The following is a 12,880-nucleotide window of genomic DNA, read 5'->3' as shown; positions in this document are numbered from 1 at the left end:
AACGATTTATTGTGGAAATAGGATTGGCATTGCATTCTGATGAAGATAATCAAAGGTAAGGGAATATTTATGTTGTTGGAGTCAACAGAAATATTTAATATTTCTGTTGACTCCAACATGGCAGAGAAATTTTATTTATATTTGAGCGCCATCTCAGATTATTGCATGGTGTGCTTTTTACAAAAGTTTAAAAAGAATCTGAGACAGCGGTTGCATTAAGAACCAGTGTATCTTTAATTATATGTAAAACATGTATCTTTCATTAGTTTATGATGAGTATTTCTGTTATATGACGTGGCTCTCTGTAATTACTCCGGATATTTTGGAGGCATTTCTGAACATGGCGCCAATGTAAACCGAGATTTGTGSATATAATTATGCCCATTATCGAACAAAACAWAAATGTATTGTGTAACATGATGTCATATGAGTGTCATCTGATGATGTTCAAAGGTTAGTGATTAATTCTATCTCTATTTCTGGGTTTTGTGAAAGCTATCTTTGGCTGGGAAAAATGGCTGTGTTTTTTGGATTTGGTGGTGATCTAACATAAATATGTTGTGTTTTCGCTGTAAAACATTWAAAAAATCGGACACGATGGGTAGATTAACAAGATGTTTATCTTTCATTTGCTGTATTGGACTTGTTAATGTGTGAAAGTTACATATTTCAAAAAAATATTTTGGAATTTCGCTCGCTGCCTTTTCAGCGGAATGTTAGGGGGGGGTTCCGCTAGCGGAACGCGTGTCCTAGAAAGGTGTGCTTTGTTAAGTAGTGGAATTTTTTTCCTTCTTAATGTGTTTGAGCCAATCAGTTGTTGTAGGGTTGGTATACAGAAGATAGCCCTATTTGGATAGCCCTATTTGGTCAAAGACCATGTCCATATTATGGCAAGAACAGCTCAAATAAGTAAAAGAGAAATGACAGCCCATCATTACTTTACGACATGAAAGTTACTCAATCTGGATTTTTGTGCAGTCGCAAAACACCAAGCGCTATGATGAAACTGGCTCTCATGAGGACTGCCACATAAAATGAAGACCCAGAGTTACCTCTGCTGCTGAGTACAAGTTCATTAGTTACCAGCCTCAGAAATTGCAGCCCAAATAAATGCTTCAGAGTTCAAGTAACAGACACATCTCAACATCAACTGTTCAGAGGAGACTGCGTGAATCAGGCTTTCATGGTTGAATTGCTGCAAAGAAACCACTACAAAAGGACACCAACAAGAAGAAGATACTTGCTTGGGCCAAGAAACACGAGCAATGGACATTAGACCTGTGGAAATCTGTCCACATTTTTGACAATTGGTTCCAACTGCCGTGTCTTTCAGACGCAGAGTAGGTGAACGGATGATCTCTGCTTGGGTGGTTCCCACCGTGAAGCATGGAGGAGGTGTGATGGTGTGTGGGTGCTTTGCTTGTGACACTGTCAGTGTTTAATTTAGAATTCAAGGCACACTTAACCAGCATGGCTTCCACAGAATTCTGCAACGCAATATGCCATCCCATCTGGTTTGGTGTTAGTGGGACTATCATTTGTTTTCCAACAGGACAATAACCCAACACCTCCAGGCTGTGTAAGGGCTATTTGATCAAGATGGAGAGTGATGGAGTGCTGTATCAGATGACCTGGCTTCCACAATCACCCGACCTCAACCCAATTGAGATGGTTGGATGAGTTGGACCGCAGAGTGAAGGAATAGCAGCCAACAAGTTCTCAGCATATGTGGGAACTCCATCAAGACTGTTGGAAAAGCAGTCCAGGTGAAGCTGTTTGAGAGAATGCCAAGAGTGTGCAAAGCTGGCAAAGGGTGGCTACTTTGAAGAATCTCAAATATAAAATACATTTTGATTTAACACTTTTTTTGATTCCATATGTGTTCATAGTTTATGTCTTCACTATTATTCTACAATGTAGAAAATTGTAAGGTACTGTAAGTATTCACACCTGAGTCAATAATTTGTAGAAACACATTTGGCAGCGATTTACAGCTTTTTGGCTTCAAGTCTCTAAACTTTGCACACCTGTGTGCAACATTTGCCCGTTTTTATTATTTTCTAAATTCCTTAAGCTTTGTCATTGGTTGTTGATCACTGRTAGACAACCATTTTTAGGTCTTTCCATAGTTTTTCAAGTAGATTTAAGTCAACTGTAACTCGGCCCCTCAGGAACCTATTCACTGTCTTCTTGGTAAGCAACTCCAGTGTAGATTTGGCCTTGTGTTTTAGGTTATTGTCCTGCTGAAGAGTGAATTCATCTCCCAGTGTCTGGTGGAAAGCAGATTGAACCAGGTTTTCCTCTAGGATTTTGGCTGTGCTTAGCTCCATTCCATTTAATTTATAGCCTGAAAAACCCACCAGTGCTTAACGATTACAAGCATACCCATAACAGGATGCACCCACCATTATGCTTGAAAATATGGAGAGTGGTATTCAGTAATGTTTGGGGGCAAATTCAATACATAACACTTTGAATTTAGGACAAAAATGTCATTGCTTTGCCAATTTTTTTTGCAGTATTACTTTAGTACCTTGTTGCAAACAGGATAGTTGTTTTGGAATATTATTATTCTGTACAGGCTTCCTCCTTTTCACTCTTGTCAATTCAGTTAGTATTTCGTAGAGTAATTACAATGTTCCATCCTCCATCCTTTTTTCTTATCACAGCCATTAAACTTTAATTGCTTTAGATCCCTGATAGGTTTCATTCTCCCACAACTGAGTTAGGAAGGACACCTTTTATCTTTGTAGTGACTGGGTGTATTGATAAACCATCCAAAGTGTAATTAATAATTTCACCATACTCAAAGAGATATTCAATATCAGCTTATTTTTTCTTTTCTTTTTACCAATAGCTACCCTTCTTTGCGAGGCATTAGAAAACCTCCTTGGTCTTTGTGGGTGAATCTGTGTTTGGAATTCACTGCTTGAATGAGGGACCTTACAATGATCTGTATGTGTGGGGTACAGAGATGAGGTAGTCATTAACATACAAACATGATTTTTTAATCTACCTGCGGTGAAACCGCTCAACTTTTACATTGCGTTCAGTCATCTAGTAGACCACAGAGCGACCCACAGGAGCAACCAGAGTCAAGTGCTGCGACCAAGGGCATGTCTATAGATCTACCACCAAGTCAAATCGGGGACCTGAACCAGCGACCTACCGGCCCAAACTCCCAGCCACCAACCATCCAAGACCCCCACCCCCAGTTCCCCGAGAGCTGCCCCTCAACCTCTCCCTCCACCCCGCACCCCCAAACCCTACGCCATTTTTTTAATAGATTTGTTTATTTTGAAAAACATAATTCCACTTTGACATTATGGGATATTGTGTGTAGCCAGTGACAAATCTATGTTTAARRCATTTTAAATTCAGGCTGCAACTCAATGTGGAAAAAGTCTAGGGGTGTGAATACTTTCTGAAGGCACTGTTTACTTAATTTAACCTGCATTTAATTCTAATTTCAGGTCAAGGTTTTTCTATAATACAATGAAGGCAGACTGTAGGTCAGAGACCCTGGTCAACTGTGGGGGCAATAGCATACACAACAGTATTAACAGCATACAAGTCCAGGTTAATTTGGCAATGTAAACAATAAAAAGTACAGGACCCAGAATTGACCCCTGCAGGACACCTTTCGTTATGCTCAGAAAATCTGATTTAACACCATCAGTAGATACACATTGAGTTTTCTGTCCAAGTAATTTTGAAACCATTTACATTCAGCCTGGTGTAGGCCAATTTGAGGAAATCCTCTGAATTAGCAGTGAGTGATCAACAGGCCTTTGACAGATCAATTAAGAGGGCAGCACAATGTTGTCTTTTATCCATACAGTTAACAACATAATTTATAGCTAGGGATGCAGCAAAGATAGGTTTTAGACCAAGTCATAGCACTGACTGGTGTACATTTAGGATACAGTTCAATGATAAGAAAGATCTTAGCTGAGAATTAATAAAGTATTCTAATATTTTAGCTAGGCAAGAGTTTTTATAAATAGGGTGATTTTATTCATATTTTATTTATAAAAAAAAAAATGTATATATATTATTTAGTTCATAAGGGTCTCCACCTTTTGTGAAGGGGGAGTACATGGACCGCCTTCCAAACATTGGGGATAGTGCCAGAGAGTCATTGGGTTAATGATTCCACAATCTGGGGGGCAGAGAGCTGCAGCAAAAATGCATATCAGCCCCAGTGGATTCCTATTTTATTTTTTGTTACATCAATCTTAAGCATGGCATCTAGTACATCACAGGTAGTAAATTGTTTAAATGAAAACAAAGATTCACTAGAAGTTGACAGTTAACTGTCGAGTCAGCTGGAGGAGGGAAGAGCAGTTGATTGACAGACCAGGGTCAATTAAACCACAGTTTCTCTCAAATAAAAAGCCTGCTGAGATGATAAAAGCATCACTTATCCCATTCTTCTCCGTTAGGATACCAGAGTCAGACAGAACTTGCTAAGGCAGGGAAGAAGATGAATTTGTACGCTTCAGTGCATTTACTGTTTTCCAAAATGTAGAAGGATCCCCAGCAGTCAGAGATGGCGCTTAAAAAGTAGCTTGATTTATCTTTCTTAATCGAGATAGTACATCTGTTTCTCAGTTGTCTGAAAGATTGCCAGTCCACTACAGTCAGTTTTCCTTGCTTTGGCCCAGGCAGGATTTCTCATTAGAATGAGCGCTGAAGGTCTAACCCTTGGTTTTCTCTTTGACTCTGAATTGTTTAAAAGGGGTGTGTTTATCAGCCAGAGGAATGAATATGGAGGATACATTTTCTAGAGCGAACTCTAAGAATACAGGAGGTAGGGGCTTAATCAGAGTAGAACATGTCATGTAAAAACCATTGAGGATAACTTTAGAATGAGTATTTTGCTGTCTGGTATCTCTAATACATACTATAGGACAATGATCACTGAGATCATATTCCACTAGACAAATATTTATGGGGGTTATTAGAAAGAATTAAATCAATCAATGAGGAGTTAATCAATGCACAATTTATATTCTGTGTAGGGTATTTTGTCACTCCTGTAATTCATCTACATCTATTGTAACTCTGACACAAAATAATTTGCAGCTAAACTAAGAATTTGATTTTAATTAAAATAGTTCATATAATCTGTCACGCAAACAATTTTCTTTGATCATTTTCATTCATCAAACATTGTCATTGCTGCTTTCAAGCCCCCTCCCTTCCTATCAGCAATAAAGATTAAATCAAGTATCAGTATGAGTTCTTAGATTTCAGTGCTGCTAGTCTCTCTTTTGAAATACTTGATTTATTCATGAAAAGAACAGTGTAATCTCTGTATCCATTTTCATGAAGAGGTAGCACTAAAATTTTTAACCTCTCTGGCCCCTCCCTGTTCTAGGCTTCGGATCTGGATTTCTGGCTCTCAAATGCTCCAGTGCCCTCTAACCCTCAGGTTGAGTTCCTCTCTCTCTTAGTCATTCCTTGTTGTCATTTGTGTCATTTCTAACAGCACCTCTCATGCGTGCTTCTTTCTTTCCTTCTTCCATTCACGCTTCTCTTCTTTCATGCTTACATTACTTCCTGTCTCTCACAGGGCACATAACCCTACTCGTTCTTGGGCTGTGGTTTTCTGTTCTTTGCAATTGTGTTGGTTGTTTTTGTTTTGCTCAGTGTGTGTCTGTTTCTCGTCAGTGGTGGGTTCAGGAGCCTCAGAGTGTCTGGAATCTTGCTGACAGTTCCTGTTGATCAAGTCAAACCACTGCAACAGTAGCACAGCTCTTTGTGTGAATGACTACATTATAGACAGTGTTTTTGACTACTGACTGATTGTTTGTAACTACATACCCTGTGTGTTCAGACTACCTCTAGCCCAGAGCAGCTGTCAGACCAGGTCGGAGACTGCAGAGGACTGTACAGTATTCAGTTTGAACTCAGACTAGGTCATAAAGTTACTTTAAGGTCTCTGTGACCCCACACTCTCTGTCCTCTGTTCTGCCCCTGCTGTATATGACTGTTTCAATCAGAATCTGATCATTGGCCTGTAAATTTGTTTTGGGGCTCTGCATGTTGAGAAGAATGTATAATGAAAGCACTTTGTTTACATCACACCAACCATCTGCCCTCAGGAAATGGGCTGTAAGTCTATCAGTCACCCAAATGTGACTTCACACATCCTGTTTGAACCTGTTCTGTTTTTGTGTGTTTTGTCTAAGATCGTTCCACTAATACACAGATATTGACAATGGGTCCATTGGAACAATGTCAGCATTAAAGAACTTCTTAACAACAAGCAAATTACTACAACTAACCCAAGCTACTACTACCTGTACTTGTATATAATCAATAAATGACTGTGTGTTGTATGTCAGTAATCCTCCTAAATGTATCCAACTAACTTTATTGGTGTGTGTGTTGACAGGCAGCAGCAGAAGCTCCCCCTGCCTCCACCCCTAGGATGGCATCTGGTATGGCTGCCGTGGCACCAGACTCTGAGCCTGAAGAGGCCAAAGATACTGAGCCGGAGGAGACTGTGAGTCATTCCACTCCACTGATGATGCCATAATCACGAGACAGAAATCTTAGCTGTTACTAAGGATTCTACATTAGACTACCACAACAAGATACTGTATTTTGACCGATCTTGTCTGAGCACTTCCCCATTGGCCATTTTCACTCCCTCTTTCTGAATCGACTGCCCTTCACTTAAGCCCCTGCTTGTTTCCCTCTCAGAAATCCTCCAAGCACAAGAAGAAGAAGAAGAAGCAGAAAAAGGAGAAGAAGAAGCACCACCATGATCATAGCGATGGGGCCGGAGACGAGTCTGTGCAGAACGGTACTGTGGAGGAGGAGGAGCCTCTTCCGGTCAGTAACCAATCACCGTTCACTCTGTCAATTATCTGACTAATCCCTGTCCGCTGGACGTTTTAATTCCTAGATAAACTCTAATTTTCATTGTTTGGTTTTGGTCTATTGACACACCCCCACCCTTTGATTGGCACAGTCAAGTGTGCGTTGTGTATACACTGCCTGTCTAATAGCATATACATAATCCACACGGCAGTCTGGTTTCCTTGTTTGCATATTGAGTGACGGGTGAGAACTGACCAGACGCCTCTCTTGTTACAGCCCATGTCCAATTACGCCCTGCTGGCTGAGAACTCCTACATCAAGATGGTGAGTGTGATTGAGAGAGAAGCTTGGCTGAACTAAAGATAAATACTATTGTATATTCTATGTGGATGGCTGATGATATGGGAACTGAGAAGGGTCATTTTAACATATAAATACTGTATGTGGATCTCTCTTTCTCAAGATGAAGCAGGATGCTGATAAGGTATTGGCTGAGGTTCTGTGAACTGCAGGCTATGGGTTTGACAGGAGAATCTTCTAGATGTGCTGTATGGTTGTGACTTAGACTGTGCCCCCTGGCTTAATCACCCTGTGATAACCAAGCTGTTATGCAGAGACATGCATATATGGGAAAACGTGAACATGTTATTCAGAACACCATAAGCCAGGGGCATCCTCTTGAGTGTGTGACGTTATGGTTCTTTACTATCAATGCTTCCAGATTGCTTATGAAAAATCACATGGGATTCATGTTGGGATTGTAATGGTTGAATCGATTTGCTGGTTTGCTGTGGTTTTGCATGCAAGTCAATCTGCCGGGCTCCTTCTGTGAACACTGCTAGCTACGGAGTGGATCGACCTCCGCTTTATCTCTCCCCTCATCCTTCTCTCTCTCTCCCTCGCTCCCCTCCTCCAGGTGTGTGACATCCAGGGGAATCTGCAGGATGGTAGCCAGGTGGTGGTCTCTGTCATCTTTGAGAATAAGTGCGACAGCTTTATCAAGTCCATGGAGTTCAACGTGCTGGACTCTCTCAACTCCAAGCTGCAGCGGCCTGATGGAGCTGGCCCACACGACGGCCTCACCGTGCCCTTCCAACTGCCCCCCGGTGAGGAGAGGGGATGGAGACTATTATTGAACTACATTCACTTCCAAATATAAAAATTCCTGTTTTGCAACCAGACTAATGTTTGATCTCCTCTCTTGTTCCTCAGGTATCTCAAACGAGGCACGCTTCATCTTCTCAGTGCAGAACATCGTGATGCCCCAGAAACTGAAGGGAACCCTCACCTTCATAGTCAAGGTGAGTTAGTCTATCCCACCACAAAGTCCCTCACATCGCCCCTGCTAGCACTCTGTCTGTGAGTCTGTCTGCGACATTGACTCTGGATACAGTCTCCTTCCCTGCTCAAGGTTTGCTGACTTATTTCTCATCCGTAAAAGCGTATTATTGATCTTCTGCTGTTATGTTCTCTCACAGACTGATGATTCCTCCACTCACGAGAAACTGGACTTTAAACTGCACTTTACCTGCACCTCCTACCTGATCACCACTCCCTGCTACAGGTCAGTGCAACTAGCTGCCCTCAAAGAACCTCATTCTGCTGTTCAGTAATAATGAATGTTACCTAACTGTAGATTTGGAGCTATTGGCTTAGTGTGTTGTGCCCTGATCTGAACTCATGATTAAACTGCTATGTGATGTGTAGTGAATGTGATTGCTGCTGTTTGCAGTGATGCGTATTCTAAGCTGTTGGAGTCAGGGGACCTGAAGGGGTGCTCTCTGAAGCTGGAGGGAGTTAATCAGCCCTTCCACCATCTACTGGCCAGAATCTGCTTCCACCACCACTTCTCTGGTGGGTACACTGGGACTGGAGGAAACGGGTGGAAGGCAAAAGGGAGGGAGGGGGATAGGGACTGGGATACAGGGGAAAGGGTGAGGTATTCGGTAAAGGGACCCAACCATTTTTTGGGGTGTTTATTCTAGTTCGCCTTGTCCTCTTGAAAAAACAAACCTCTTTGAATAAGCATGTCCACTTTAAGATGATGATGATAAAGACCTTAGATGTTGAGATTGCATCTGTTCATAGATTAGTGTCGGGGTGGCAGGTAGCCTAGTGGTTAGAGTGTTGGTTCAGTAACCGAAAGGTTGCTGGATTGAATCCCCGAGCTGACGAGGTAAAAAAATCTGTCGTTCTGCCCCTGAACAAGGGTAGGCCGTCTGTGTAAATAAAAATTGGTTAAATAAAAGTGTCAGTAATTCAGTGTCTGCAAATGGACGGAATGGTATAACAAGCTTACGGTTGTGTTCTTGTCACCTTACCAGTTGTGGAGAGGATCGATTCCTGTGCCTCCATGTACAGCAGGTCAATCCAGGGTCACCATATGTGTCTGCTGGTCAAAACTGTGAGTAGCTCTACTCCTCAGTCAGGTGTCCAAAGAGCCACATGTTGGATCCACATGTTCAGACGACTCAAATGAGATAGAAGGTTGTGAGTTGTTATTGTAACCTTTGCCCTCTGTCTGTCTTTGTCCCTGTCCATTTCAGGCTGATCAGACCGTGTCCATCGACGCTAAATGTGACGAGCCAGGGCTGCTTGGGAATGTGCTGGATGAGATCAAACTCACCTTTTTTCAGTGCTGATTGTGTCTGACAGCCACTTGGTGCCCCCCTACCCCCTGTTAAACCCCCTCGCTCGCTGAAACACACACTTGTATGATCACATTACAAACACTCCCAGTTTCACCCTATTTATTAATCTTCAGATTCACAACTCTCCTTTCTTCTCTCACTTCCCCACTCCACCCTGCACTCAGAGTTGTTCTTTCCCCATCAGTAACTTGCTCTATGCTCACTCCCTCTGTGCACTTTTAGTTCCTCTTCCTTGTTTCAAATCTCTTTTCCACTGTCAAAAAACTGGTTTCACCTGCTCCCCACTCCCACACCTCTGACTGATCTCGTGCCCATTCTCTCTCGCTCATCGGCATTACAGTCTGTGACGGTCATGTAATGTAATCTTACAACTGGACTTTTTTTGTTGGTTGAATTGTGTTTTTACTGTTTCAGGTTGTTTCTGTTTGTTGCTGTTTTTTGTTGATTTCTGATGTCTGTCTGCGCCCCCCTTGCTTTAAACATCAGTGTGTTACTGATACTCTCAATAGTCCTGGTAGCATGCGTGACTCCCTCTGACTGGCCCTAGATGGAAATATCATGTAAACTCCTCCCTTCATCCTGATCTGACCTCATGCCTGAAGTAGACAGAACTCCTGAGATCCAACCCCCCCCCGTGTCCTTGCTCCAACTGTGCAACTTCAGTTTGACCCGTGTCGCTGTCACATATCAATCCCTGTAAGAATTGAAAATGCCTGAGCTGGAAAGTTATACTAAGAGTGTGTTGGAATCATCTCAAAGCGTAGCCGTACTCGAAAATAATGTTTCTGCATCTGTCTTGCTCTGTCTCCTATTCTAGACATGGGTAGAATGGTGTCTTTTTACAATTGTCTGATTTATTGCTTTGATTATGCTGTAATGTTTGACAGATATTTAACTGCTCATCTGCTGTGCTGTTCTAGACCTCTATCTCTCTTGCCTCAGGCATGTCTACCACAGTATCTGTAATGAGTGACCGAATAATATAGAACTTCTCATTGCTCTGCCTCTGTTTCTCTTTATTCACTTGTGACACATTTAAGTGAAGGCTAGCTATCACATTGCAGCTAGAGCCTCTCACATAGCTTTGCTATAATAGCAGGCTTCAAATATCAATTTGTTGTAGGTCTCTCATGTGTTGATCTACTTAGTTTGGGATCACCTATGGGAATGGAAGGCTATTGTAGTTGTCATACAGGCACATTTTATTCTGAGATATCAGTGGCACTTCGTTTTGTATTTTATTTTCAATTAGTATTAGTCAAGGTGGCTTCTTGTTTGCTACTCCCTCCTGTCTTGAGAAAGCAAAACATTCAGTCAGTCAATAAGACGTTTGTCTGTCAAATCATCTAAACCTCTTGCCCCTTGCCACTTTTACTCTTACACTACAATACATCATACGTGTCACTGATATACAGTCATAAACTGATCTTACTCCAGTGTTATTCTCTCAGAACTGCCTTGCCACATCCTGTGCATTGACAATATGATGAACATTAATGTTCATAATTTGAAATGGCTTCTTCCTTTTCATGACTTGGTCAGAGGTTACACGTTTGCTCTGTAGTTACTCTCAACATGTCTCACTGCCTGGTCCAGCACAATGTAGTAGCAACTTTAAACTGATCCCATAGTTTTTTGTTTGTATCCCGACTAACCCTCATTCCTGTCTTGCAAGCGTGGATGATGTTGGTCTCCTTTTGGACTATGGGACAGCCATTCCACGAGTGTCTTCTGTCCCATGTTGGTGTGAAGAACTGTTTTTCAGCGATGTTACCTACAGAATGTCCTTCCTAAAAAATATATTTGATTGGCATTACAGAATGAAATAGTTACTTTTAAATAATACATTGTATTAATGTATAATTATGAACATTTCTTGTGCGGAGTATTTAATTAAAATGTGTATCTTGCATGAGTAGGAATGTATACTTTTTATTATTTTCCCTATCCAAGGACAAACTCGCACACAAACTCCCTCGTCATTACTTGATTGTATTTTTTTCTATTAGTTTTTAAAAAATTAAGTGAAAGTTGATTCTACTTTCTACAGAAAGTTCATTCTACAGTTTGATGGTATTGTAGTTTTATCTGTTTAAGTCTATACAATTTAAAAAAAAATGATATCCTTGAATGTTTTCAATGATTTAACATTGGGGAAGGGGGTTCTATTTGGTGGCATGGCGCTGAGAGGAAGAGCGCTCCAATTCAGTAGAGAAGAAAGGTATTGTGATGCTATTCAGAAAAGATACCCACTTTGTCTTAATTATTTCTCTGGTAAATTGTGATTGTCATGCTGAGGTTGGCTTGTGACATTAAAATATACTCTCATTGCTCTTTGTTTGAAGGTCCTGTCCAACTCATTCATTCGCAATTCTCTAGCTGTAATATGTTTTAAGAGGACTACATAAGCAAGACAATATTAGTCAACTGACATATCAACATTCCCTTTAAAGAACGGATAAGTCTACCCAAATTGAAATAAAGGCTGAGCTGCTTTCACAACTTTTATCTTTCCTTTATTGACTGATTCATTATAATTCCTGTTTTGTATTTGTATATTCTGTGAAATTGCATGTACTTTTCTTCGTGTGCAAGTCCGATGAAATTATCAATGTAGCTTATGTATACTGAACAAAAATATACATGTAACAATTAGAACGATGTTACGAGTTACAGTTCATAGAAGGAAATTGGTCAATTGAAATAAATTGAATAGGCCCTAAACTATGGATTTCACATGACTGGGCAGGGGCGCAGCCATGGGTGTGCATAGGCCCACCCACTGGGGAGCCAGGCCCAGCCAATCATAATGAGTTTCCCCCCCACAAAAAAGGGCTTTATTGCAGACAGAAATACTCCTCAGCACCTCACTCCCTCTCCTCAGACGATCCCGCGGGTGAAGAAGCCGGATGTGGAGGTGGCTTATGGTAGAGAAATGAACATTCAATTCTCTGGTGGACATTCCTGCAGTCGGTATTCCAATTGCACACGCCCTCAACTTGAGACATTTGTGACATTGTGTTGTGTGACAAAACTGCACATTTTAGAGTGTCCCCAGTACAATGTGCACCTGTGTAACGATCATGCTGTTTAATCTGTTTTTTGATATGCCACACCTGTCAGGTGGATTGATTATCTTGGCAAAGGAGAAATGCTCACTAACAGGGATGTAAACTAATTTGTGCGTAACATTTTAGAGAAATACGCTTTTTGAGCATATGGGACATTTCTGGGATCTTTTGGTTCAGCTCATGAACATGGGACAAACACTATATGTTGCGTTTTTATTTTTGGAGGCTATGTGTCCTGTTTAACTTCGATTCCCAGAAAGCATTGCTAGCATTTCACTGCTCATGGCATCAAGCTTTGTGGGACCAGCTTAAGCGACTTCAGTT

At 41.3% G+C, this 12,880-nt stretch overlaps 1 protein-coding gene across 7 annotated transcripts in view; it reads left to right on the top strand.

The window, feature by feature from the left end:
* Window positions 1–10,113, top strand: part of LOC111975676 (AP-3 complex subunit delta-1) — a 28,568-nt gene extending 18,455 nt beyond the window's left edge. For 4 of the 7 annotated variants that reach the window (XM_070447553.1, XM_024004172.2, XM_024004174.2 and 1 more), the window contains 11 exons: window positions 5,384–5,437; window positions 6,404–6,514; window positions 6,715–6,846; window positions 7,111–7,158; window positions 7,298–7,318; window positions 7,751–7,940; window positions 8,047–8,135; window positions 8,313–8,398; window positions 8,567–8,688; window positions 9,159–9,238; window positions 9,381–10,113. In XM_070447553.1, coding sequence (XP_070303654.1) covers window positions 5,384–5,437; window positions 6,404–6,514; window positions 6,715–6,846; window positions 7,111–7,158; window positions 7,298–7,318; window positions 7,751–7,940; window positions 8,047–8,135; window positions 8,313–8,398; window positions 8,567–8,688; window positions 9,159–9,238; window positions 9,381–9,476 — 1,029 coding nt within the window. In that variant the 3' untranslated portion in view covers window positions 9,477–10,113. The remainder of the gene's footprint in view (window positions 1–5,383; window positions 5,438–6,403; window positions 6,515–6,714; window positions 6,847–7,110; window positions 7,159–7,297; window positions 7,319–7,750; window positions 7,941–8,046; window positions 8,136–8,312; window positions 8,399–8,566; window positions 8,689–9,158; window positions 9,239–9,380) is intronic. The other 3 variants (XM_024004176.2, XM_024004173.2, XM_024004175.2) reach the window with 2 other exon arrangements.
* Window positions 10,114–12,880: the final 2,767 nt, after the last annotated feature.

The sequence above is a fragment of the Salvelinus sp. IW2-2015 genome, linkage group LG16, assembly GCF_002910315.2.
Source record: "Salvelinus sp. IW2-2015 linkage group LG16, ASM291031v2, whole genome shotgun sequence".
In the NCBI taxonomy this organism is placed as follows: Eukaryota; Metazoa; Chordata; class Actinopteri; order Salmoniformes; family Salmonidae; genus Salvelinus; species Salvelinus sp. IW2-2015.
This window is presented reverse-complemented; position numbering and strand designations above follow the sequence as displayed.